This window comes from Corythoichthys intestinalis, chromosome 10 (assembly GCF_030265065.1).
Source record: "Corythoichthys intestinalis isolate RoL2023-P3 chromosome 10, ASM3026506v1, whole genome shotgun sequence".
In the NCBI taxonomy this organism is placed as follows: Eukaryota; Metazoa; Chordata; class Actinopteri; order Syngnathiformes; family Syngnathidae; genus Corythoichthys; species Corythoichthys intestinalis.
The window spans coordinates 37,666,480-37,694,311 of record NC_080404.1 but is presented as its reverse complement, the minus strand read 5'-3'; the positions used below and the strand labels follow the sequence as shown (position 1 = coordinate 37,694,311).

Here is a 27,832-nt window from a genome sequence, read left to right as displayed (position 1 = left end):
TAGGTGCCCAAAGATTCCCAGCTCTATAAATAATCATTAAAATTCTGAATTCTGGCAAGAGAAAAAAAATACAGAAATGAAGCCTCATTCGTTCTCTAGTGGAGAAAACATATTTCCTTTTATGAAATTAAAAGGATCATATCTCCGGTTTTATGAGGTCAATTGATGCCAAATAAAAACTGGGAGATAGGTTAAAAGCCGCGCTTCTGAGTCATGTTGACAGCAGCGTTCTATATCTAATGCATAATTTTTTACGGTGCTTTAAAGGCGCCACGTGATTGAACAGGCCGGCGTGATTATAGATCGGCAAGCTTGAGTCTGATTAGTATAATGGAGTCATTTCATTATTGTTGTTTCTCATTGGTGAAACTGGTAGAGCTACTGTTGACATTGCTGGCTGGCAAAAAAAAAAGTAAAATCTAATATGTCGAATAAAAACAGGAAAAAATGTAAATATGAGTGTAGCCCAAAGTAGCTAAGTTTCTTCTTCACAAATTCACTCAAAGTAAAACGTATAGCTTGGTAAAACTACTCTAACAAGTACAAATTTCTCAAAAAGTTACCCAAGTAAATGTAACAGAGTAAATGCAACGTGTTATTACCCACCTCTGCTGGTAATGAGTATGTAACTCTTTTTGTAGCTGGGCGACACCTCTGTGATGGTGACAGCTGTGAGCAAAACCAAGCCATCTCCCTCTCAGTTCATGCCTCTGGTGGTATGTTATCATTTTATATTCTTGTTCTGCTTCTCCGGTGCTTTAAATGTGCTATTTGATTGACAGGTAGACTACAGGCAGAAAGCAGCGGCGGCTGGAAGAATCCCAACCAACTATTTGAGGCGAGAACTTGGTACCACTGACAACGAGATTCTCACCAGCAGACTCATAGGTGACCTCATACAATAAAAAAAAATTGTGTTACAATTGCAACTCAGTACTGAATGTGAACAACTGAATGATTTTGTTTTCTTATGTTCAGACAGATCAATTCGGCCTCTCTTCCCATCGGGTTATTTTTATGACACTCAGGTCTGTTCTACTTATTTACGCCTCTGAAAATTCATGTATAAACATTATCGTAACATCTTTTGTAGATTTTATGTAATTTGCTGGCTGTTGATAGCGTCAACGATCCAGACGTGCTAGCCATCAATGCAGGTGAGACTGGAATATTCTATGAGATTTTCCTCCTCTTATTATAATATGAGGTAACTTCTTTTCTTTGCTATTCAAGCTTCAGCTGCTCTCGCTCTCTCGGACATTCCTTGGAACGGACCTATAGGTGAGAACACCAGTTACACACCATCACCAGTTACACCATCACTGTTGTAATACTTTAAGAAGGGAGTGTCATCCTGTCTTGAAATATAACCTTCACATATCACACATGTATTCCTTAATGTAAATATATTTTAGCCTTACGGTAGTGCTGAGCGAGTTGGAAAAAAATCTAATACAGGATGGGCTCTCAATAATTGTATTTATTGACTTTGTTAGTGGTAAATTCTTTTCGAACCACTTTACAATTTATTAATTTCATGAACAGATTGTTTTCTTTACGCACCTTATGCAGGGTGCTTAATGCTTTACAAGTCTGTTGGGCCACAAGTCTTACAAAAACGGTGCAGCAAAAGAAAGTACAGTGGTACCTCGACATACGATCGCTTCGACACACGATCTTTCCGACATCCGACGCAAAATTTGACTCGCCGTTTGTCTCTAAATCCGAAGATTTATGATGTATATTCTTTGTTTTGCCGTAAGACGGATGAATGGCGGATATTCTTGTGAGAGAAATCAACACGGGTTCCAAGAAGGTTAGTGCAGGTGGTGGAAAAAGGTGACGCTTACCTTTGAAATGATAGGAAAATATGAGCGTGGTGTGCGCATCTGTGAACTGGCTCGACAATTTGGCCAATAAATGTCTACGATCTCAACGGTCCACCTCTGACCTCCGTTTGCCAGTCTTTATAAGTTAAGGTGACAATTATTATTTTGGTAACAATGCCAAAGAAATCACCAGCTTCGTCAAGGTTTGAATAATTTATTTCAGAACTTGTGGAACACAACACGCCTACTGTCCGCTGCAGTTGACGCCAACAACAAAACATTAAAAGAGAAAGTAAAATCTCTACTGCACCTTTCTGTTTCTGTTTCTGTTTCTGTCAGCCACACTGTGCGTTCGGGTACAGCACGCGAAACACATCCGCCACATTACAACCCGATTCGTTACATTATTACAAGTATAATTTAGGGCTGTCAAACGATTAAAATTTTTAATCGAGTTAATTACAGCTTAAAAATTAATTAATCGTAATTAATCACAATTAATCGCAATTCAAACCATCTATAAAATATGCCATATTTTTCTGTAAATTATATATATATTCTGTAAAATAATTTGTTGGAATGGAAAGATAAGACACAAGATGGATATATACATTCAACATACGGTACATAAGGACTGTAGTGGGCATTTCACTCTACTGGTGCTGCGTCACCAGTAGGTGGATGGCGAGATAGTGTAAAGCGCTTTGAGCGCCTTGAAAGGTGGAAAAGCGCTATATAAGTATAACACCATTTACCATTTACTGTCATTTAAATCTGTCTATGCTGTCCTCACTCCGAAGCGTCTACTTTTTCCAAAGCTAGACAGCTAGTGAACGACGCCTTAATAATCAGACTTCTTCCTTTTTCATCTGATTTATTAATAAAATGGCCTCAAACCACTGTCCTCTTTAGACCGTAGTGAAACTACAAAAAAAAAGTACACAAGCATTGCACTAGCAACAACGTTAGCTTAGCACGCTATACAGGTTCACTAAACATAAACAAAAAGCGTCTCATACAAAAAATATAACATTTCGCTTACTAACATAATATGTACATTCTTTACAACAACCATACTTACGGACAAATCTTGTCCAAGGATCATATAAGCACAACATTACAACGTAGGCGTCAGCCCGAGACGTCGTGCAGCCATATTGAACTGGCAAGAAAGCAATAAACCATGTCGCAAAGCGACCACAAGAGTTCGCTGTTAGACAGCACAAAAAACCTTGCTGTAAAACTTACCAAAAAGCAGAATACTGTCTGAGCGGGACATGTGCGTTAATTTCGTCAAATATTTTAACGTGATTAATTAAAAAAATTAATTACCGCACGTTAACGCGATAATTTTGACAGCCCTAGTATAATTATTATATTATTATTTCGATTTTTATTTATAATGTATTTGTTTTGCTATGTGTAATTGCCATTTGTAATAGTACCAGCAGTATTAAGGATTTAGTGTAGGTTTTCGGGCTGTGGAACGAATTAATGGAATTATAATGTATTCTTATGTGAAAATCCTTCCCGACATACGACCATTTTGACTTACAAACAAGGTCCTGGAACGAATTAACTTCATATGTAGAGGTACCACTGTATAGATTTAACCGCAATTTAACTGCGTCTGGTGATACGGTGTAAAGCGCAACGGCAACATCTTATGTTGATACAGTATGCGAGCAAACCTATCCCAACTGTCTGCTATTGCACTGAAAATTAATGTCGAGTGTAGTGAGACAGATTTCTCTGCTAATTATATATGGGTGAGTAATGGGTGAGTGGGTGGCGTGGCTCAGTGGTAGAGTAGTTGTCCCCCAACCCAGAGGTTGTGGGTTCAATTCTCTGCCCTGATGAACTTGCCTAAGTGTCCTTGAGCAAGATACTGAACCCCACATTGCGTCACCAGTAGGTGGATGGCGAGATAGTGTAAAGCGCTTTGAGCGCCTTGAAAGGTGGAAAAGCGCTATATAAGCCATTTATTTTGTTTGCACTTTACTGGGAGAAACCTGGTGTTTTGTGATTTGTCAACCCTGGTTTTCTACTAAAGGGACACTTGGTGGCCGTTCATTGATTTTAGGTTTTTGCCTTAGGGCAGAACACAGCTTACATTCATAATACAGTATACAGTGGTACCTTGACATACGATCGCTTCGACACACGATCTTTTCGACATCCGACGTAAAATTTGACTCGCCATTTGTTTCTACTAGGGCTGTCAAAATTATCGCGTGAGCGGGCGGTAATTAATTTTTTTAATTAATCACGTTAAAATATTTGACGCAATTAACACAGATGCCCCGCTCAGACATATTTAAATGACAGTACAGTGAAACGCTCACTTGTTGTGTTTTATGGAGTTTTGCCGCCCTCTGCTGGCGCTTGGGTGCGACTGATTTTATAGGCTTCAGCACCCATGAGCATTGTGTAAGTAATTATTGACATCAACAATGGCGGGCTACTAGTTTATTTTTTGATTGAAATTTTACAAATGTTATTAAAACGAATATTACAAGGGATTTTAATATAAAATTTCTATAGCTTGTACTAACATTTTTCTCTTAAGAACTACAAGTCTTTCTATCCATGGATCGCTTTAACAGAATGTTAATAATGTTAATGCCATCTTGTTGATTTATTGTTATAATAAACAAATACAGTCCTTATGTACCGTATGTTGAATGTAGATATCCATCTTGTGTCTTATCTGTCTATTCCAACAATAATTTACAGAAAAATATGGCATATTTTATAGATGGTTTGAATTGCGATTAATTACGATTAATTAATTTTTAAGCTGTAATTAACTCGATTAAAAATTTTAATCGTTTGACAGCCCTAGTTTCTACATCTGACGTCATGCTCGAAATACGATGACATGACAGCACCGCAGACGAATGCACGGCAGATTTTCTTGTGAGATAAATCAGCACAGGTTTCAAAAAGGTTTGTACAAGTGGTGAAACAAGGAAAAATGTGACGTTTACTTTGAAATTATGACGCACATTATAGAAAAATATGAGTGTGGGGTGCGTATCCGTGAACTGGCTCAACAATACAGTAAATCTCCATGGTCCTCCGATGACCACCGTTCGCCAGTCTTTATAAGTTAAGGTGACAATTATTATTGTGGTAACTTCGCCAAACAAATCGCCAGCTTCGTCAGGTTTTTATCATTTATTTCAGAACTTATCCAACACAAAAGTTGACGGTGTTCTCAAGAAAACATTAAAAGTGAAAGTGAAACTCTCCCTCTCTTTGTCACGTCAGCCGCGCGGTGCGTTCAGGTACAGCAAAAAACGTCAGCCACATTAGAACCCTATTCGTTACATTATTACAGGAATTATTATTATTATTATTGTATTACTATTCCGAATTTTATTTGTAATTGATTTGTTTTGCTATGTGTAATAGCCATTTGTAATAGTACCAGCAGTATTTATTAAGGATTTAGTGTTAGTTTTTGGGCTGTGGAACGAATTAATGGAATTCTAATGTATTGTTATGGGAAAATCCTGCTCGACATACGACCATTTTGACTTACAAACAAGGTCCTGGAACGAATTAACTTCATATGTAGAGGTACCACTGTAATTTTATAAACTGATGTTAGCAAAGATACAGTGAATACATTACAGTAGTATTGTTTTGGCAATGTATATTGTCATATTGCCCACCGCTACTTTACAGTTTGATCAATGTCAGTTTGTGTGAATTTACTCTGCAGGTGCGGTGCGTATGGGTTTGGTAGGTGGCGAGCTGCTGGTCAACCCTACCAGAGCAGAGATGGCATCCAGTACATTGAACATGATTGTGGCAGGAGCCCCCAGCAGTCAAGTGGGTTAGTTGAAGTTTCGATCGAAAAGAAATTCCCAGAATTTTTGGAGTTTCTCCACATTTCCTCATGATTATATCTCAGTGATGATCGAGGCGTCGGCCGAGAATGTTCTGCAGCAGGACTTCTCTCATGCTGTCAAGGTTGGCGTCAAGCACGCACAGCAAATTATCCTTGCTATCCAGCAGCTGGCGCGAGAGCTCAAAGTCACCAAGCGCACACCGCCCAAGATGTTCTCGGCCCCCGCCGACATGGTGGCGCTCGTGCGGCAGTAAGACCCGCTTGTGTTTCGTATTTATTGAAGCTTATACATGCTATGTTCATGGTTTATATGTGTACACAGATTGGCTTCAGAGAAGATATATGCTGTATTTACTGATTATACACATGATAAGGTAAACGCCAAAATTTACCCTGTACCTCTCTTCCTACCTGTGCTTTCTTTTTAACTCTGCTAGTCGGTGAAACTTATGAAAGGCATAGTTTATGTACCGTATTTTTCGGACTATAAATCGCAGTTTTTTCATAGTTTGGCTGGGGGTACGACTTTTAATCTGGAGCGATTTATGTGTGAAATTATGAACACATTATCATATCATTTTACATGTTATTTTGTTTTGGAGTGACACTGATGGTTTGGTAAACTTGTTAGCATGTTCTTTATCCTATAGTTATCTGAATAACTCTTAATAGCTATGTTACGTTAACATACCGGCCCCGTTCGCATTTCGTTGTTCATGCATCATATAACATTATCATACTGTACACTTATTCAGCATGTTGTTCTCTTTAAAATTCAAAATCATTTAAAATTGCCTTTCAATATGACATATCTGTTCTATGTGTTGGAGTTTATCAAGTAAATTTCCCCCCAAAAATGCGACTTATACTCCGATGCGACTTATAGTCCCAAAAATACGGTATTGGGTTCCGTATGCCTTTCTGTTTGGTTTTCTGTATGATTGTGTTCAAAATAACTTAAGAACAAATAATCAGGATTAGAGCTGAAACGAGTACTCGAGCAACTCGAGTAACTCGAGTTTAAAAACTGATCCGAGTAATTTTATTCACCTCGAGTAATCGTTTATTTTGACAGCTCTAAGCATCACGTTTTGCTAGGACTACTTTTAATGCGGGACAACGCGCTGTCACGTGCGGAGAGGAAGAAGGGAAAAAAAAAAAAACTTACCGCAGCCGACAGCCGCCACAAACGACGCCGACGTTGCTAAATACTAGCCCGCACAATGCTACATTGGTAACAGGCAGCGTCTGGCGCGTCTCATTGAGATCACATGTATGTTGAACTAGATGAGCATTGACAGACTCGGCCGCGTCTGGGCAGCGTTTGTAAACAGCCGCCATCTTAAAGCAGTACAGCGCTAAGCGCTAATAAAGAGCGCTAATAAAGAGCGCTAATAAAGAGCGCTAATAAAGAGCGCTAATAAAGAGCGCTAAGCGCTAATAAATAAGATTAACGTTACTGTCGCTACTAGCTCACGGAACGTTAGCCCTGCGGAGGGCTAGGTTTCAATTATTTATGACCACTGTCGATGCGTGGCTAACGTGTCTTACATACAGGCTTTAACATAACATAGCATTGTGGAGTGATGAGGGTGTAAAATAAAAACGTAATCATGCTAACTATCAATTTTAGCTCAGTAGTCATTGCTGGATAAAACACCAAGTAGCACTGGTCCCTAATGTGCTCCAATACAGCCTGTATCATACATTTATTTTGAACACTGCAAAAACTCAAAATCCTATCAGGACTTACAGTTTAGACTAACTTAAAACTTAACTAGAACTTAAAAATGGCTTGACGCAATGAGAAATTCAATTGAAACACGTGGGGAAAAAATCCTAACTTTTAAGTGATGTGTGTTATCAAGCGTAACGGCATTTTTAGGTAAGATATATATATATATATTAATAAGATCTAAAAGTTTTTTGAGTGAAAGCAGTGAATTAGTCTTTTTTTTTTTTTATTCTAGTTACACCTGAGATGCAATTGTTGGCTGTTTTCAACAATATACAACGAAAATAAAGACATTGATTGACTGAAAATGGTTCAAGATTAGATGAAATGTCTTGTTTTCTCATGTATATGTATAATTGCTCTTCACCTAAAAATATATTTGTTTTATCCGATTACTCGATTAATCGATAGAATTTTCAGTCGATTACTCGATTACTAAAATATTCGATAGCTGCAGCCCTAATCAGGATATGATTATAATATGAAACCGATGAGGTGATTCAATTTTGGTGAGGTCTGAAAAGGTTTTTTATGGTTAGGACAACAGATTAGCCTATTTCACTGAAATTTGCATGGTATGTGATATCCTAGAAGAGAAAGAGTCTAGGGCTGCAGCTATTGATTATTTTAGTAGTCGATTAATCGTTGAACTAGTTAGTTCGAATAATCGAGTAATCGGATAAGGAACATCAAAAATTAAAATACCTGAGCTGAGCCTCAAACGATATGAAAAATGAATGATGAAAGTACAACAAAAACACAATTGGCTAACTTACACAGCAAAAGTCCGCTTACATTGCAAAAGTCCACTAGCTTAAATGCAATAAAATGCAAAGGTTTTTTTTTTCTTAACAAATGGTTAAGAAACCCAAGTACATATTCCCCCTCAAAAACGGTTAAATATATAAACTAAATCATGAATGCTTTAAAAAAAATATAGTAGCTCAAACAATAACTTCGTTTATGTTGGTCTTAACAGGGAGTAGCTGGAGTCAGCCTTGTGAAACGAGTTATGTCATATTCACGTTTGCCACTGGAGGGCAGTGTATCCGCCCAAATCAATAAAACTCATTACAAACACTTTCAAAACAAACTATTACAACGCCATTTTAAACGAATACTCGAAGCAGCAAACTTTAATTCAAATCTTTTTTCTACTAAAACTACTCGAGTTAATCAATTAATCGTTGCTGCACTAAAAGAGTGTAAGCTCACAGAGGTAAGAAAAGTATTTTCGTGATGACAACTCATTAGCCCATTTAACTCAAACTTGCAGGGTATGTGATAAGATTAGAAGATAAAGGGTCAAAGGAGGGTCACAGGAGGTGAGAAATATGGCAACGCTTTGCATTTGATTGCTTAGGCCTGCTCTCTGAGTGCTCCTCTAGTTATTATTATAAATATATTGTCATCACAGATTTCAAGAGACGAAGCAATCAACAAGATTCGCCTTGAGACCGAGGAATACCTCAAAGGTAATTGTTGTTTAAGGCTGAATGTCATTGGAAAAAATTAACATTGCGATTTTTGGGTGTTTTTTTTTTAGTGAATTTTCACTAGACTTAAATAGCTCAGTTTGGGAAGACTTGTGTTGACTCACATCGACCACATTGTATTCATTAGAGGTGTCCCGATCTGATAACATGATTGGAAATCTGGCCGATCGCGCCATTTTTCAGAGGTTCGGAATCGGGTATAAAGGATTGGGTTTTAATTTTGAAAAATACATTATTTTTTTTCTGCTTCATGCTCATACAGCCTCCCACGCTCTCTCCCGAAAAGCCGTGTGACCAAACTTTTTCTTGGTCACCAGTCAGCTGATATTCATATAATACCATTGAATCCAGGTTTAGGGGGTTTATCTGTGAATGATGAAGATTGGTGTATATAAAGGGAACCAGGAAGCCATGCCTCTGCACAATTGCTGCTTTTATGGAGAAAAGCTAAGTTTACATAAAAAAGAATGGGACTATTGCACGTGCGCACATTGCGATGGCGATGTTCAAACGATATATTGTGCAGGCCTATTGTTGTTGTTGTCTGACTGAAAGTGCTTTAAAGTTTGTACTTCTAATTCTTCATTCAGAGAAATTTCCTCAAGCCGAACCTTTTGAAATCGTCGAGTCCTTCAACACTGTGAGCCGGGACATCTTTAGAAATTTAGTGCTCAACGAATATAGGAGGTATGTTCTTTTAATTTTCCATGCGTCCAATGATAAGTGTTTTTTACGAGGCTTGTGTTTAGATGCGACGGCAGGGAGTTGGCAGCTTTGAGAGACATCTCTTGCGACGTGGACCTCTTTAAACCACTTCACGGATCCGCTTTGTTCCAAAGAGGACAAACCCAGGTAAGCTTTATAAAAGACGGGGAGATTATTTTGTCTCTTAAAATGTACAAACCATGAAATCTTTTTTTATTTTTTTATATATATTTTTTTAAGGTTCTGTGTAGCGTCACATTTGATTCGCTGGAATCCAGCGTCAAAGCGGACATTGTTACCACAGCATTGAGGTAAGAATAGAATCACAAAAAATGTCAATTAACGAAACTTTAAATAAAATGAGGCCACATTCTATGTCCGCAGTGGTATCAAGGACAAAAATTTCATGCTTCATTATGAAGTAAGTAAAAGTTAAATGGCTTGTACAGGGTGACCCAAAAAAAAGTTTACACTGCCATAATACAACTTAAATGCCATGTTTATTCATCTTAGAATTAGAATTGAATCACAAAGTATACATTATTGTAAAGAACATGTACAGTACACTCTATTTTTCAATGTGTCCTCCCTTAAGTGTCACAACAGCCTCCAGGCGCCTGCGGAACGCTTCTTTATGTAGGATGCTGTCATCTTTTCCCAAGATCTAACAATGGACCTCTCCAAGGCTGCCACAGAAGTTTGTGGCTTCTTACAGGCACTGTCCTCCACAGTTGCCCATATGCTATAATCCAGGGGATTGAGATCTGGACTCTGGGGTGGCCACATATCACCTTGTCAATCAACTTTTTGGTCCGCACAGATCGTCACTTCCAGACCCAGGTTTTCGTGAGGCTGTTCCAGTATCTTTCAGCTTCTTTTTAACTTTGTAGACTGCACATCTGGATATTCTCAGATTTGCTGCAATCTCAGTAGGTGTCAGACCGGCACGCAGCAATTCAGGTACAGCTAAAGTTTTCTTCATTTTCAGCAGAAGCACAGGAATTGTAGAGACGAGAGATTACCAGCTGCATTGAGTGACCTTAATGTATCACTTAAGCATGACAACCTATTTAGATATGTTTCAATGGCTTTTAAACAAGCAGTCAACTGAGTGTAAACTTTTTTTGGGTCACCCTGTACTCCTGATGCCGTCAAATGAATTTGATTCACGAGTGAGTTGGTTCCATTTCATTAGTTCCCACCTTACGCCACCAATGAGATCGGGAAGATGGGAGGTCTGAACAGGAGAGAGCTCGGACATGGTGAGATTGGTCGCCCTGTCAAGCACAGGACACATGAAGACGAACTTTTTTTTTTGGTAGGGGCCCTAGCAGAGAAAGCGCTGCGACCAGTCATCCCCAAGGACTTCCCTTTCACCATCAGGGTCACGGCCGAGGTGCTGGAGTCAAACGGTGAGAAGCTGATGACTGATTTGCGTGGGTCCAATATCGGTGACCGTCACTTCATGACCGTTTTACTTGTCATCTTTCAGGGTCTTCATCAATGGCCTCTGCATGTGGGGGAAGCCTGGCTCTCATGGATGCGGGTCGGTGACATCATGACTAAAGATTATTGATGGATTGAATTCTTACTATTTTCTTGTACCTTGTTGTCTTTTTTCCCCTTTTTTCTTACTTTTTTAATTTCTTTTTTGGTACCTTTTTTTAAATCTTCACTCTATTCTTTTGTTTATTCTAGTGCTCTAACGATTAATCAATTACCTCGAGTAGTTTGATTAGAAAAAAGCTTCGAATCAAATTACTGCTTTGAGTATTCGTTTAATTAGAGTGGTGTTGTAATGGTTTGTTTTGAAAGTGTTTGCATTTAGTTTTAGTAATTTGGGTAGACACACTAACTCATTGAACATTGGTGAATGCAGCTGCTCCCTGTTAAGACCAACTGTTTTTTTATGCATACGGAATTTGGTTTATAGGTATATTTAGCTGTTTTCATGGGGAATGTGTTTGAACGATTTGTTAAGAGCATTGTGTAAAAAAAATTTTAAAAAATAAAAAAATTAGCATTTTTAGGATTTAAGCTAGCTGACTTTTGCTGTGCAAGTTAGCCAGTTCTTTTGTTGTACTTAGATCCTCATTTATTTGCTAATTTATTTTTAATACTGTTTGAGGCTAAGCCCAGGTATTTAGAATTATGTTGTACACTCGGAAATTTTATTTTTTCGAATGTGCAATCTTCGCAAGCCTCACATCTCCTAAAATTGATTCTGCAACGCATTAAATGTTCCTAATCGAACTAACTAGTTGATAGATTAATCAACTACTAAAATAATGGATAGCTGCAGGCCGAGTTTATTCGCTCTGTCCATTTTTCAGTCTTGGGTTTCTTACTTTTACTTTTTTACTGTCTGCTTTCTTAGTTCATTCTTCAAATCATATTTTTCTTTCTTCCACTCCAGTACGTCATGTTTCTTTTTATTCAGTTTCTTGTTAGCTAGTAGATAAAAAGTTCACCCTGTTCAAATTGTTCTTACATTTGATTTGCATGTCATTTCAGGCGTCCCCATCTCCTCGGCCGTGGCTGGTGTGGCCGTGGGCCTCATCTCCAAGTGCAACCCTGACAAGCCCTCAGAGATCCAGGACTACAGATTGCTCACTGATATTTTGGTAATGTGCGCTCCTTGCTTGTTGCAAAAGGAGAGCAACAGGAGTGACACTTGTCTAGATAGGCTCTTGATAAATATTGTGCACAGGGAATAGAGGATTACCTTGGAGATATGGACTTCAAACTGGCAGGAACCAACAAAGGCATCACTGCGTTACAGGTAACACATCCACAGACCAGAACTTAAATTGTGCTTTAAAATCCAAAAATTATAAGTATTATTTTTAGAGGCTGAAGGCTTATCAAGTGCCAATAAAGTAGTTGTTGTTCTTCTTCTTGTGGACCCAACTTTTAAATCTTGTCACTCGTGAACCGATTGTCTTGAAACTTGGTACCTATATACATAGACTTCATAATGTAATTGACCGGACACGTGGCCCGGTGCCAATAAACACGGGGCCTGGATTGTTGGCGAGGCCGTCAAAGCTGACAGAGTGGGAATCACGGTCAAAGAGCTTTTCTTCGTTGAAAATTCTTGTGAATAAATGCTTAAATCCCTGAATTCTTTCTATATATGGATGTAAAACAGTCTCGATTCTTGGTTAACAGCAAAAGAAACCGTGCAGGTAGCATTTATTTTACGTAAATATGTCAAATGTGCGGCTCGTCTTTAAGTTCACTGTGGCGCCGCCTTACCACAAGTCCACAACAAAGAGCGTTTTACGTTAAAATTCTTGTGAATAAATGCTTGAATCCCTGAATTCTTATAGATATGGATGTAAAACAGTCTCGATTCTTGGTTAAAAGCAAAAGAAACCGTGCAGGTAGCATTTATTTTACGTAAATAGAGTATCTCGAATGTGCGGCTCATCTTTAAGTTCACTGTGGCGCCGCCTTAACAAAAATCCACAACATAGAGCTTTCTACGCTGAAATTCTTGTGAATAAATGCTTAAATCCCTGAATTCTTTGTAGATGATGTAAAACAGTCTCGATTCTTGGTTAACAGCAAAAGAAACCGTGCAGGTAGCATTTATTTTATCTACATTTGTCGAATGTGCGGCTCGTCTTTAAGTTCACAGTGGCGCCACCTTACCACAACAAAGAGCTTTTTACGTTGAAATTCTTGTGAATAAATGCTTAAATCCCTGAATTCTTTCTAGATATGGATGTAAAACAGTCTCGATTCTTGGTTAAAAGCAAAAAAAAAACGTGCAGGTAGCATTTATTTTAGAGATGTCCCGATTCGATATTTGGATCGGATGGGACGCCGATATGGGCAAAAACATGCGCATCGGTATCGGATCGGCCGACACGGAAAAATTCCGATCCAGACTTCTGATCCATTTTTTTAAAAAGTCCGGTCCGGGGTTTACCACGCACCGACTTAATTAATCCATTCCAGTTTTTGCTTCGGTTTCCCTAAAATCCGGTCCGTATTTTATGGCACACCTTCAACACACTACATTACCGTCTCCCAATTTATCGAGAGACTTTATCGGTAAAAATGTCAGCTGTGTGGGATCATTTCACCTTAAAGGACGACAAAGACGAGGCAGAGTGCAACATATGCCACAATAAAGTCAAGCGTGGTGGTAAAGCTGTAAGAAGTTTTAATACAACCAACCTAATCAAGCATTTAGCGAAATACCACCATAAACAATATAAGGAGTATGTTGAAAAAACCGAAGACAAAAAGAAAGGTCCTACGCAACTAACACTGGCAGAAACTTTTGCTATGCGTGACAAACTGGCACCCGACAGTCCCAAAGCCCAGGGAATAACAAGAGTCATTGCCGAAGAATTCATTCTGGATGACGAGCCATTACTTCTCGTGAGTAAAGACGCAACATCCAACACTTAGAACCACGGCACAACATGCCCAGCCGTCATTACATCCTTGAGTGATTCGGCCGTGGAAGATTCGAGAACGATTCACAAACATCCAAATTCCGATTATAGAAATATGTCAAGTATAGTGGAACTAATACAGAGTAAACATCATTCTTGTCATAGACGCGGGTAATGCCAGTGCTCAACTCACGGCTTTAGCTCAACTCATGCCGCTGGATAAAAAACACAACAATACCTGACTGCTGCTGACAGCCGCTACAAACTACGTCAACATCGTTTTACTGTAGATAATAAATATCATATGTATATAGAACTAGATGCACTATGACAGACTCGACGGCGTTAGCAACATTGCTGTATGGCAAACTAAACGGCCGCCATATTAAAGCAGGAGACTTCCCTAGTAGGCTGTTGTGAACCTTCCAAGCGAACCTAACTAACTTTTTATCTAAAATACTCCTAAATCGGCAAAATCTTGACTTGAATCTATCTTCAAAACAGTTTTAAAACTTTCACATGTCGAAAGTAGACAGAAGGGAAATTATGGAATAAGGGGAGCAATTTTAACAACTTTAACAGTTGATTCGCAAAATTAATTGAATGTAGTTTAAAGCTGCTGGTACAGGATTGGGACTTGAGTATTTTTTTTTACTGTTTTAAAATGTTAACTTGATACTGAAATAGTCGTTTATTTAATCCCGAGAGGCTTTTTATACAATTATTGTAACTAATGCACGAAACATTAAAAGCATCTAATAGCTGGGGGGGGGGGGGGGGGGTAGTGGGATTTTCCACTGAGCTTGTTTTTTGTGTTTTTTAAGACAGTTTACAATATTATTTGCACGTTTTACTGACTGACTATGCCATTTCTGTTTGTTATTTATAATGTTTTGTGTTTGTCATTGAATAAACAGGTCAGTTTCTTGTTACCAACCGTTGTGTGTTATTCAAACTCACCTAATTCAGCTGGCTAGTTGTTATCAAGAGTACTAAAACTCTTTTCAACATGAGTCTGACAACTAAGTAAGGAGGGTAAATAACTTTAAACTTTAACACATGCTCAGATAGTGCGGTATCGGTATCGGCCAGTATCGGATCGGAAGTGCAAAACAATATCGGTATCGGATCGGAAGTGCAAAAACCTGGATCGGGACATCCCTAGTAAATATTGTGAACTATGATGCCAATGCCTTAGCGGCTAATTTCTCTGTTTTTTTTCTCACAACGTTTCAAAATGCATGCATGGTACAAAAAATATAATAATTACATTGAATCCTAGAACAAATCACTCCTCAGACAATCCTTCCTGTTTGTATGTGGTACAGCTTTCGTACTTTTTGAACCGAAATCCACCGTTAGCTCGTTGCGTGCATCTTTTTGTCTTGATGTGGGCGGGCTTATAAATTGTGATCGTATTGTTGCTGTATGGTACGAGTTAGCCAGTTGAGCGCTCTTTATCACAGACTTAAGCCTGTAGTATGCTGTAGCGCACTCGTCCTTGTTCTGATGAAAACTCTCCTGAGTCATCTCTTTCCAGGCAGATGTGAAGATTCCCGGTTTACCTCTCAAGGTGGTCATGGAAGCCATCCAACAAGCCACAGGTACTGCAGTCTTTTTAGCATTTATTTGTCATTTTGTATTCATTATTTTTTAAATACATTTTTCTGCTGGTTTAATTTGGCAAAAATTACATTTTAGTTGCAAAGCGGGAGATCTTGGGGATCATGAACAAAAGTCTGGCAAAGCCCAGGTCGAGCAGGAAGGCGAACGGCCCGGTCGTTGGTGAGTTTTGGATTGAAATTCCTTTTCCACCCCAGTATATTAAATTATTCATCCGTATCCGTTTTTCTTCAGAGGAGGTGCGCGTGCCCGTGTCCAGGCGGGCTCTCTTCATCGGACCGGGAGGTTACAACCTTCGACGGTTACAAGCTCAAACAGGTAACGACGCTGTACCTCAGATAAGAAGTGTTGCGTTAAGTTCAGGACATTTGTTGTTGTCACTTGAAGGCGTGACCATCAGTCAGATAGATGAGGAGACATTTTCCATCTTTGCTCCCACACCGGGAGCGCTGAGCGAGGCGCAGGACTTCATCAAGGAGATCTGCAGAGATGATGTGAGTGACTTGAATTTACCAACACAATTCTGAAGAGTTGCTCAAACGCTAAAGTGTATTTTTGGTGACGGGGGCTTTCTTTTCCAGCAAGAGCAGGAGCTGGAATTTGGTGCCATTTACACAGCCACTATCACTGACATATGGTGAGCTACAACCGTAAATTATTTTCGGCTTTAAAATTGGAGAATGATTTTCTTGTCTGTCACACTTACACTTTTTAATTTTTAAAAATATTTTGCAACAGTGACATTGGCATCATGGTGAAGCTGTATCCCAACATGAGCCCTGCCCTTGTGCATGTCTCCCAGTTGGACCACAGACGGGTGCGTGTCCTCGTGAGAGATGTAGAAGTCAAACCACTCGGAGAGCTGGTGGTGATCATTCGCTAACACCCCCGTAGTTGAAATGGATTGGACCTCTAGCAGAGCATGAATCGGGAGTGGATTTTCACTCCCGTTCCGTCCCGCTCCAAGAAAACAATTCCCATTCCATACCAATCACTGGAGTCAAAAATTATATCCCATCCCATCCCACTCATTAACAATGACTCCACCCTCTCTCTGTCAAAATTACTCCGTTTTCCCCCTAACAGCTTTCGTCAATTGATTTTTTTTTTTGTGTGTTTTTTTTTTTTTAGATTACTGTGTTTTATGCAGTTTAAAATCAAATTAACATCATGAATTGTTAAAACTGTAAGACTATAAATAGAATACAAAGCTGTTATTGTCATTCTAAAGAGCACAATGAGATTTAAAGCTTCGCCATAATGTGCATCACATGAAACAAAAGCAAAAGTAAAAAACGGCTAATACAAAAACACAGGTTACGTTGTACACAGGTTGGGAATAAAGTGAATAAGTGACTAGCAGCAGGTAGTGATGAGGTGCAAATTAAACAGAACAACAGAGCGTATATGACAACATACAGTACGCATACAAGGAGGCAGATGGCTGACGTGATGATAGTGCAAATGACAGTTTGTGCATAGATATTGATGTAACAGTGAGAAAATCCTATAATGTAATTTGGCAAATATTGCATATAGTATACCCAGATTGAGACAGACGTCTGAGAGCATACTGTACTTAGTTACATGTGACAATGTTGAAGCATTAGCAGTGCAATGACAGAAACAAAACGAGAGATACAGTGGGGAGAACAAGTATTTGATACACTGCCGATTTTGCTGGTTTTCCCACTTGCAACCATGTGTAGTTCTCTTCAACTGTGAGGGACGGAATCTAATACAAAAATCCAGAAAATCACATTGTATAATTTTTAAATAATAAATTTGTATTTAACTGCATGAAATAAGTATTTGATACATTACCAACTAGTAAATATTTCGCCTCTTAGTTCTTTTTTAAGAACCCCTCCTGTTCTCCACTCATTACCGGAAGTAACTGCATCTGTTTGAACTTGTTACCTGTATAAAAGACATCTGTTCACATGCTCAAACAAACAAACAAACAAACAAACAAACAAACAAACAAACAAACAAACTCCAACCTCTCCACAATGGCCAAGACCAAAGAGTTGTGTAAGGACATCAGGGATAAAATAATAGACCTGCACAAGGCTGGGATGGGCTAAAGGAAAATAAGCAAGCAGCTTGGTGAGAAGGTAACAACTGTTGGAGCGATTATTGGAAAATGGAAGAAGTTCAAGTTGACGGTCAATCTGCCTCGTTCTGGGGCTCCATGCAAGATCTCACCTCGTGGGGCATCACTGATCATGAGGAAGGTGAGGGATCAGCCCAGAACTACACGGCAGGACCTGGTCAATGACCTGAAGAGAACTGGAACCACAGTCTCGAAGAAAATCATCGGAAACACATTACGCCGTCATGGATTAAAATCCTACAACGCACGCAAGGTCCCGCTGTTGAATCCAGTGCATGTCCAGACACGTCTGAAGTTTGCCACTGACCATCTGGATGATCCAGAGGAGCAATGGCAGAAGGTCATGTGGTCGGATGAGACCATAATTGAACTTTTTGGTCTAAACTCGGCTCGTCGTGTTTGGAGGAAAAAGAAGGATGAGTACAACCCCAAGAACACCATCCCAACCTTGAAACATGGAGGAGGAAACATCATTTTTTGGGGCTGCTTCTCTGCCAAGGGTACAGGACGACTGCACCGTATTGAGGGGAGGATGGATGGGGCTATGTATCGCCAGATCTTGGCTGACAACCTCATTCCTTCAGTGAGAGCCCTGAAGATGGGTCGTGGCTGGGTCTTCCAGCATGACAACGACCCAAAGCACACCGCCAAGGCAACTAAAGAGTGGCTCCGTAAGAATCACCTTAAGGTCCTGGAGTGGCCTACCCAGTCACCAGATCTGAACCCGATATAAAATCTATGGAGGGAGCTGAAAGTCCGTGTTGCCCGGCAGCAGCCCCGAAACCTGAAGGCTCTGGAGAAGATCTGCATGGAGGAGTGGGCCAAAATCCCTGCTGCAGTGTGTGCAAACCTTGTCAAGGACTACAGGAAACGTTTGGTATCTGTAATAGCAAACAAAGGTTTCTGTACCAAATATTAAATTCGATTTTTGTGATGTATCAAATACTTATTTCATGCAATTAAATGCAAATTTATTATTTAAAAATCATACAACGTGATTTTCTGTTTTTTTGTATTAGATTCCGTCCCTCACAGTTGAAGAGAAGTTATGTTACAAATTACAGACCTCTACATGCTTTGCAAGTGGGAAAACCAGCAAAATCGGCAGTGTATCAAATACTTGTTCTCCCCACTGTATACTGAAGTAGTGCTGCAACGATTAATCGATTAACTCGAGTATTCGATTAGAGAAAAAAAAGATTCGAATTAAATTTTGCTTCTTCGAGTATTCGTTTAATTAAAGTGGCCTTGGAATGGTTACTTTGAAAGTGTTTGCATTCAGTTTTATTGATTTGGGTGGATACACTGCCCTCTAGTCTGCCTCACTTCACATGGCTGAATCCAGCTGCTCCATGTTAAGACCAACAAAATCTAAGTTTTTGTTTGAGCTAATGTTTTTTTTAATACATTAGTTTATGGGTATATTTAGCCATTTTTTGTGGGAGTATGTGTCTGAACCATTTGTCAAGAGCATTGTTTAAAAAAAAAAAAGTTAGCATTGTATAGCATTTAAGCTAGCGGACTTTGCTATGTAAGTTAGCCAATCGTTCTTTTGTTGTCCATAGATCCTTTTTTTTTTTTTAAATACCGTTTGAGGCAGAGGTATTTTAATTTTTCATGTTTCTTATCCGATTACTCAATTATTCAACAAACTAGTTCATCGATTAATCGACTACTAAAATAATCGATAGCTGTGCCCCAAAACTGAAGTCGTGGCACCGGCGTTATTCCAACAAATTGGGCATTCCAACAAGTTACTCCATTGTCACCAATGGGTCTTCATTGCACTTACGTGTAGTGCTCTCGTTATGCTTTCATCTCCTCCAGTGTTTGTCATGTTGTTGTGTTGTGTTCGTCAGTCCAGTCCACTCTTCTGCTAGTAACAGGAAGTTGAAATGTTGGGATATTGGAATGTGTAGTTCTTTTGACGTACTAACACAAATCAAGACAGTGTTGGCCTACGAAAATAGAACTGCAAAAATGGACGCTTCCGTCCTCTATGTTGTTTAACACTGGTGAAAATTACCACCTATTTGCCCCCCCCCCCCACTCCCGTTGATTATTATTCCCATACCATCTCAATCATGGGATTAATAACATTTTTGCTTCCATCCCGTGGGAATCCAGTGACCTGCAGGATTTCTTGAAATAATTCATGCTCTAACGTCTAGCGCTATCAATAACAGACAGTGTGTTAACTCAACGGCGGCTGTTGACAGCTATTGACGAATGAACAGATGTTTCATTCACTGTCAGACCTCCTATATCAAATGGATTTGGCGTCTAGTAGTGACAAACTAATTTAAATTTACAGTAGAAAAAAGAAAAGAGTCACTAATTGGATGTCTATTGTTGTGAATGGCACCAAGTTAATCCGTTTTCTGTCACCCCGAATTAGATTAAACATCCAAGCGATCTGTTTCAAGTGGGAGAGCAGATTCAGGTATGTTTTTTTTCCCCCGTCCTTCTTTAAAAAAATCATGTACGAAATCAAACCTGTTCTCTCACCAGTTGAAATATTTTGGACGGGACCCCAAGGACGGCAGGATGCGCCTCTCACGCAAAGTACTTCAGTCTCCTCTCGCCACTCTGGTCAAGAGGCTGAGTGATAAGCAGAGCATCTCCATGGAAACAGCCACAACCAATTCCGAACTGTGAACCCTGTAAAAAGGAAAAAAAAATCAGGTGGATGTGGCTCTTCAATGAACCAATGTGGGAAGTTGCTCTTTATTGTGCTAAAAAAAGAATCATGGTGGGGAAAACGACAACTGTGTAGAATAGATATTCAAAGGCCGCCACAAAGAATTATGTTGACAGTTGATTCATCAAAAATTATACTGGCGAACAATAAAAAAAAAAAATAGTGTTGAGTAATGAGTAATGTTTCATGCTGATTCCAAAACTGATTTCAGTTTTTTTCTTTGTAGCTTTCCTACTTATGATGTTGTTACCACTTGCGCACAATTATAGTTACAGGAGCCATATTGTTAAATAAACATTTTTTGGGGGGGGATCTACTGTTAAGAAACCTGACATGATAGAGAAATGCTGAGATTGGTTTTGGAGTCATTCATTCATCTTCAGAATCACTCTTCAGTAAGAGTTTTGTGGGAGTGCTGGAGCCTATCCCAGCTAACAACGAATGGGCAGGAGGCAGGGTGCACCCTGAACTGGTTGCCAGCCAGCCCGTGCCTGCATGGGTTTTTCCCCCCGGGTACTCAGGCTTCCTCCCACATTCCAAAAACATGCATGGTAAACTGATCAGAACACTCTAAATTGTACGTAGGTGTGAGTGTGTGCATAAATTGTTGTTTGTCTCTTTGTGGATCCCGCACCTGAAAATTATAACAGGTGTCAGATCCAAGTCAACAAAAATTCTGTTCTCCAGTGTTATTTTTTGTGATGAATCGACTAATCTGCTTTACATGCACTATGCGCCAGAACAGTTGGACTTTGAATATATTTTTTAAACTATGTAAGCCTAACATTGTTTTGCAGAAAAAAAACGTGCTGCACATATATCTGTTTTTTTCCTTTATTGTTTTATTTAGAATATATTTTAATAAAAATTTTGTATGTTTTCTTAATGTTTAAAAAAAAAAAAAGATTAAATGACAATAATATTAAAAGGTTCATAAGAGTTCTAAAAATCCGTTTCTCCCAATATGGATGAATTTGACATCTATGATTGTCAACAGCAAGTAATGAGTTAAGTACTGTTAAAAAAACAACTTTAGAGAATTATTAGGGGCCATAACTTGTGTGGATTTCTGTATTCATTTTAATTGAATAAATGAATAGTATAATTAGGATTGAGACCAAGTGTCCAGTCCACCCCATTTTGGGTCATTTAGGCCATATTTGTGCACAAAATGTTCATATTGGGGCCTACATTAACCCGAAATGGGATCTCCATGTATTGGTTTTCCCAATGGGTTTTCCCATTGGCAGTGTATCAAATACTTGTTCTCCCCACTGTAGATACCATATCTCTTAAGATGTTTTGTTTTCTTTAAGGGAAAGACGACATCTTTATCATGTCCAGACCAGCGGAAAGAATCTTGAACTTAAAAAAACTCCCCAACTCTATTTTTAACCAGGAAATGATCATATATAGCATGATTAAATGCTCATATAAGAGATTTGCATTTAAATCCCCCCCCTTCCCTTTTAATACCCATTATCAAATGCAAATGTTCTTGAGATTATTAGTGTGTATGTGTGTGGGTATAATCAACAAACAATATTTTCTCTTTCATCAGAGGTCATATTTCTGAATTTGCATACTTAAATAGCATTGTCTTTTACATTGAAGAAGAAAAAAGTCATTTTTCTCTATTTACAGATTCTTTAACTTTTATAAATGAACGGGAGACGACAACACACAATTCAGGAGCAGAAGAAAAGCAATGATGAATTAAGATATTAAATACATTTATTACGAAAAGAACAATTATAAGCAGGCCGGCCCAGGCCTCACTTCTTGAGTGTCCCAAGGTACCCTCGAAAAGATTCTGTCCCGACCTTCCAAATCATACATTTTTTATTTTTCAGTATTCGAATAGGCAGGCTGATGCCAGCCAACAAATTAACCCTGTAAGGGCACCCATGAGGAAAATCCCCGGACATCGTTGAGGCAAAACTGAATAAGCTTTTTATTGGTTACAATTAGGGCTGCAGCTATCGATTATTTTAGTAGCTGATTAATCTATCAACTAGTTAGTTCGAAAAATCGAGTAATCGGATTAAGAACATTTAATGTGTTGCAGAATGAATTTTAGGAGATGTAAAACAAAGGCTTGCTAAGATTGCACTTTCAAAAGAGGTGTGAATACAAAATTCCGGAGTGTTTCTTCAAACTATGCAGAACTGCACTTTCATTTAAAAAATAAAATACCTGAGCTTTGCCTCAAACGGCATAAAAAAGAGAATCTAAGTATAACAAGAGAACAATTGGCTAATTTACACAGCAAAAGTCTGCCATAAAATGCTTACGATTCTTTTTTTTTTTTTTTTACAATGCTTTTAACAATGCTCTTAACAAATCATTCAAACACATATTCCCACAAAAACAGCTAAATATACCGTATGAACTAAATTACAAATGCATTAAAAAAAAATTTACTTAAACAAAAACTTACCTAATGTTGGTCTTAACAGCAGATGGATTCAGCCATGTTAAATGAGTTATGTCATATTCATTGTTGCCACTAGAGGGCAGTGTATTCACCCAAATCAATAAAACTAAATGCAAACACTTTCTAAACAAACCATTAACACCACTCTAATTAAACGAATAATCGAAGCAGCAAAATATGATTCGAAGCTTTTTTCTAATCGAATTACGAGTTTATTGATTAATCGTTGTAGCACTAGTTACAATTACCTTGGTTGGGAGAAACCTCTTGCTTCTTAGAGGTCATAGGCCACAGATGCCCATCTAAACGTAATTAATCGCAATTAATCGCAATTCAAACCATCTATAAAATATGCCATATTTTTCTGTAAATTATTGTAATGGAAACATAAGACAAGATGGATATATACATTCAACATACGGTACATAAAAACTGTTGTTTGTTTATTATAACAATAAATCAACAAGATGGCATTAACATTATTAACATTCTGTTAAAGCGATCCATGGATAGAAAGACTTGTAGTTCTTAAAAGATAAATGTTAGTACAAGTTATAGAAATTTCATATTAAAACCCCTCTTAATGTTTTCATTTTGTCATTCATTTTTTAAAATTTTCAATCAAAAAATAAACTAGTAGCCCGCCATTGTTGATGTCAATAATTACTTACACAATGCTCATGGGTGCTGAAGCCTATAAAATCAGTCGCCAGCAGAGGGCGGCAAAACTCCATAAAACGCAATTAACAAGTGGGCATTTCACTGGACTGTCATTTAAATCTGTCTGAGCGGGGCATGTGCGTTAACTGCGTCAAATATTTTAACGTGATTAATTTAAAAAATTAATTACCGCCCGTTAACGCGGTAATTTTGACAGCCCTAATAAATATATCTACAACATAAATAATATTTATTACCGTATTGGCCCGAAGATAAGACGGCCCTGATTATAAGACGACCCCCTCTTTTTCAAGACTCAAGTTTGAAAAAAAGACTTTTTGAACACCAAATTAATTTTTATACAGAAAATAATTACAGTACATCTGAAACAAATAATTATAAGCATATATTTGATAGAAAAAGCATGTTATTTTGCCTCATTCAAATCTTATTATCTGAACATTTAAATATGTAAACTAAAGTGCAATCACATTCTTAAATGAATGGCTTCTGGTTTTTGAAATGTAGATAAACCAATCTATTGTGATAAAACAACAAAATTGCAATAACTGCATTAACTATCAAAGTGAAGTCGAACTGTAACTGTAGTCTTGAAACAAATCTGAATAAGGAAAAACATTGCAATAAAATAATGCAAACTGGTTAAATTAGTAGCTGAGATTTGTCATGACAGAACATCGCTTCAATGATATCTGGCGTCATCTAGCGTCGTGAATGGGGAGAGTAGCTGAGATCTCTCATGACAGAACATCGCTTCAATGATATTTGGCGTCATCTAGCGTCGTGAATGGGTATAATGTCTAGACCGCGAATATAAGACGACCCCGTCTTTTTCAATTTTATTTCAATTCAAAAACCGCCGTCTTATATTCGGGCCAATACTGTAATCTAGATGTTATCTTGCACTTTAAGATTTCCAAAATAATCACTTTAGTAGTGTGTAATGTGAACTTTATAAATTGTCAGGGCATGGCGTGCACCTTACTAAAATTTTGAAAGTTTACTGCCGTGCTCTAGCAGTAGAGTTTTGAAGCACAATCGTATCTCTTGCTTGTATCTCAAGTCATGAAACCCACCTCGCGAAAATTCGTCTAAAAAAACTCACTCGTTTCTCGAGGCTCTATGTCCGTAAGAGTACGTTAAACTTTTAGAGTATTTGTTTTAAAGATTTTTTATTAATTTATTTTGGGAAAGTGTGTGATTTAAAAATAAAAATATTGTGTTTTGATGGTAAATTTAATTATTTCCCGCAGCCTCGCGTTGTGATTGGCGTCGAGCGAGGCAAAAAAAAAAAAAAAACCAACAACGCAAAATTAGACTACAAGATGGCGCCCCGTGGACGTTAGCTAGGAGGCCACCGGAGTTGTGTTGTGTTTTACCCCCCACCGCCTCCTCCCCTCCTTTAAACGAGGGGGGATTTACCTTACGAGTTGGGTGCTGTGGCTGGGAGCATGCTGAAGAAGTAGTCGCCGCCGCCGTCGTTACTTTTTGTCCTCACTGTCGGCTCCGACGTCCCGTGTAACATGTGGGCGCCAGCAAAGTTGTCCGGCTAGGCAGGAAACGCCGAGGCGCCTCGCTTAGCTTGTTAGCATACAGCTAGCCCAGCCTGCTAGCTCCCGACCCCCCTCTTCTTTCCCCTGTTCACAATGTCGGACACTCGGCGGCGAGTGAAAGTTTATACGCTTAACGAAGACCGCCAGTGGGACGACCGGGGCACTGGGCACGTTTCGTCGACGTTTGTGGAACGGCTCAAGGGAATATCGTTATTAGTTCGGGCCGAATCCGATGGTGAGCTACCCTCTCGCTTTAGCATAGCTACGCTAACGGTTAGCCTTTCGTACTTAGAAATTTTGCTCTGCTTCATGTTCGCGTTAGCCTCATTTATTTAAGTCCTTAAGTCACGTCAAGCTTTTGGTTGTCATGTTAAATATGAAAAAAAAATTCTTTGCATTTGCAAGATGTGCTGACAGGCTAATTAATTAGCATTAGATGTGATCTCGTGGGGGGTTCTTTTGAGTCCATTTTCGTTTTAAAAGATGAAACGTATTGTTCTACACTGTTAAACACACCAGTAGTACTCAATTCTGATAGTATTTTTACAAGCGTGTGATGAGTAACACATCCTTTCTCCTTTTGTCCCGAGACCTCCAAGCTTTAAAGTCCCGAAGCTGCCACCAAACTGTTGTTATAACGCCGCTCACATTATAGCATTGTATTGTAAATCTTTGTATTGTATATCTTGTTTTAGGGTCACTACTGTTGGAGTCCAAGATTAGCCCTAATACTGCATATCAGAAACAACAGGTAAGTTCAACAAACACACAACTTGTCGAAACTCATTTCTTAATAATTGGATTTCAAGTCGGTTGTTAATGATAGCAATCTTCATAAATAGCAAAATACTAGTGTGACTCAGATATCCACACACTCCTGTTTAAATTTCAAATTTGACCCTTACTAGGACAGATTTAGTTAACGCTTTCATATGTTAAGTGACACTTTTTAGTAATTTAACAAAATTGGCCTTATAAACACCTGGCGTTCACGAACATGGACATCACACTTTGGGCCATTTAAGTCACAATATTACTATTTGGTATACAAGTCTGGCCTAAAAAAATATGTGGATGCCTCGGTTATTATTATTTTTTAATAAGTAAAATTATAAACATATCAATAAAAAGAGAAATGTACTGGTTATCACCAATAACAGTTATGTTTATATTTATTTAATTTCATAATGTTTTAACTCACTACTTGCAATTGACACTCATAACTGTCCAATTCATTTAAAGGGAACCTCGGACTAAATGCATTGTAGGGTCTAATGAGCCACAAATGTTCTCTTTTACTGATATACGTGATTAGAAACACATCAAATATTGCCATTGATTTAAAAATCTAGTACACTTTTTGACCTACGGAGAGCACCATGTTCTATGCGCGCAATGGACGCTCGGGGTGACGACGTAGATTTTCAATGTCACTCGACGAATACTGCCGGTGTTCTGCAATTCCTTCTACGCGGTAAGACATCCAAAACATGTGATCATCGGTTAAAAGCGCAAGTACGTAATATTTGTGTGTTTATTGTCTTTAATTACATTTTCATTGCCTCAAAATACTTTTGGCATGCGTTTTTTTGTTGTAGCTTTAAAGCAGATTGTTGATCTTTTGACTACATTAGTCACATAGCATATTTAAACCACTGTTGTTTGATATCACTATGTTTAAGTATTTTCTTAAGGCATCGTTAGTATTTTCTGTCTGTATTCATCTAAACAAAACAAGCTGAATGCGCACGGTAGTGCTTTGGGTGTCAAATTTGCCTCTTGTATGTCGTTTCGTCGTTGTAGCACATTTTGGCAGAACTGTTTTTTTCCCCCCTACTCTCGTCTGATCTCATCCCGTCTTTCCTGTTCATTTTGCTTTTTCTGCTCGTTTTGTGAAATATCGATAGTGCTGTCATGCTCATTAATGTTCCTCTCGGGTTCACATTAAAAGGGTTGAACAGATGATATGTTTATGTTGATAGTTATTCTCTGGAAGCCCGGCAGCGTAACCATGTGACACTGACTTGCGACGTCAACAATAATGCTGACCTACTAGTTAACTAAATTTATAGATTGTTTGAAAACGAAAATATCAAGAGGGGTTTCAATATCACATTTCAACTCATAAAAACGTTTATCTTTTAAGAACTACGTCTTTTTATCCGTGGATCCCTTTAAAGTAGTAGAATGGTCGTTTCTTTTAGTGCCATTCACGGCGCCAGACATCCAATCCATTTTGATTGGGAGGTATGGCAACGATCATTCTCGTCTGGCTTTTTCCAGTCAAAATGGTTTGGACGTCTAGCTCTAGCAATGGCAGACAATGAGTTAAATGAAACCCCTGTAAAAGGGTTAAACTGCCTCTTTTTTTTTTTTTTTCCCCCCTTGCCTAATGAGATGTTTATTCCCCTGTGATGACTCAGGACACGCTGATCGTCTGGTCTGAGGCAGATAATTATGACCTGGCTTTGAGTTTCCAGGAGAAAGCGGGCTGCGATGAGATCTGGGAAAAGATATGCCAGGTAAACTGCAGTCGGGCAGGAATATTTTTGGGTTAAAAGAACCTCAACTTTCATCAAGACTGGCCAGCATGAGAGTGAAGAAACAAAAATTCATTAAGGACTCTTCCCTTTCATATTACATTGCATACATTCAGCTGTGGATGCATACCCATTATGCTCTACA

At 38.6% G+C, this 27,832-nt stretch overlaps 2 protein-coding genes and 1 long non-coding RNA gene across 4 annotated transcripts in view; 2 read left to right on the top strand and 1 right to left on the bottom strand.

The window, feature by feature from the left end:
* Nucleotides 1-21,896, top strand: part of LOC130922745 (polyribonucleotide nucleotidyltransferase 1, mitochondrial) — a 24,703-nt gene extending 2,807 nt beyond the window's left edge. The window contains exons 3-28 of the mRNA XM_057847720.1: nt 642-716; nt 783-888; nt 979-1,028; nt 1,094-1,157; nt 1,234-1,281; nt 5,560-5,673; nt 5,752-5,938; nt 6,011-6,062; nt 8,841-8,898; nt 9,510-9,606; nt 9,669-9,771; nt 9,865-9,935; nt 10,009-10,045; nt 10,820-10,886; nt 10,947-11,036; nt 11,117-11,170; nt 12,139-12,248; nt 12,335-12,406; nt 15,577-15,640; nt 15,738-15,821; nt 15,894-15,977; nt 16,047-16,153; nt 16,241-16,296; nt 16,398-16,476; nt 20,174-20,218; nt 20,287-21,896. Of these exons, the coding sequence (XP_057703703.1) occupies nt 642-716; nt 783-888; nt 979-1,028; nt 1,094-1,157; nt 1,234-1,281; nt 5,560-5,673; nt 5,752-5,938; nt 6,011-6,062; nt 8,841-8,898; nt 9,510-9,606; nt 9,669-9,771; nt 9,865-9,935; nt 10,009-10,045; nt 10,820-10,886; nt 10,947-11,036; nt 11,117-11,170; nt 12,139-12,248; nt 12,335-12,406; nt 15,577-15,640; nt 15,738-15,821; nt 15,894-15,977; nt 16,047-16,153; nt 16,241-16,296; nt 16,398-16,476; nt 20,174-20,218; nt 20,287-20,433 (2,121 nt within the window). The 3' untranslated portion in view covers nt 20,434-21,896. The remainder of the gene's footprint in view (nt 1-641; nt 717-782; nt 889-978; nt 1,029-1,093; nt 1,158-1,233; nt 1,282-5,559; nt 5,674-5,751; nt 5,939-6,010; nt 6,063-8,840; nt 8,899-9,509; nt 9,607-9,668; nt 9,772-9,864; nt 9,936-10,008; nt 10,046-10,819; nt 10,887-10,946; nt 11,037-11,116; nt 11,171-12,138; nt 12,249-12,334; nt 12,407-15,576; nt 15,641-15,737; nt 15,822-15,893; nt 15,978-16,046; nt 16,154-16,240; nt 16,297-16,397; nt 16,477-20,173; nt 20,219-20,286) is intronic.
* On the bottom strand, nt 14,857-25,328 carry LOC130922748 (uncharacterized). Of its 2 annotated transcripts, XR_009064571.1 has the most exons (4): nt 25,017-25,328; nt 20,284-20,436; nt 19,568-19,651; nt 14,857-16,140 (listed from the first exon to the last, which is right to left on the bottom strand). It is a non-coding gene; the product is annotated as an uncharacterized LOC130922748 (long non-coding RNA). The 2 variants fall into 2 exon arrangements; XR_009064572.1 differs by lacking the exon at nt 19,568-19,651.
* ppp4r3b (protein phosphatase 4, regulatory subunit 3B) overlaps nt 24,912-27,832 on the top strand; it is an 18,666-nt gene continuing 15,745 nt past the window's right edge. Inside the window, exons 1-3 of the mRNA XM_057847719.1 lie at nt 24,912-25,382; nt 25,843-25,898; nt 27,571-27,669. Coding sequence (XP_057703702.1) covers nt 25,241-25,382; nt 25,843-25,898; nt 27,571-27,669 — 297 coding nt within the window. The 5' untranslated portion in view covers nt 24,912-25,240. The remainder of the gene's footprint in view (nt 25,383-25,842; nt 25,899-27,570; nt 27,670-27,832) is intronic.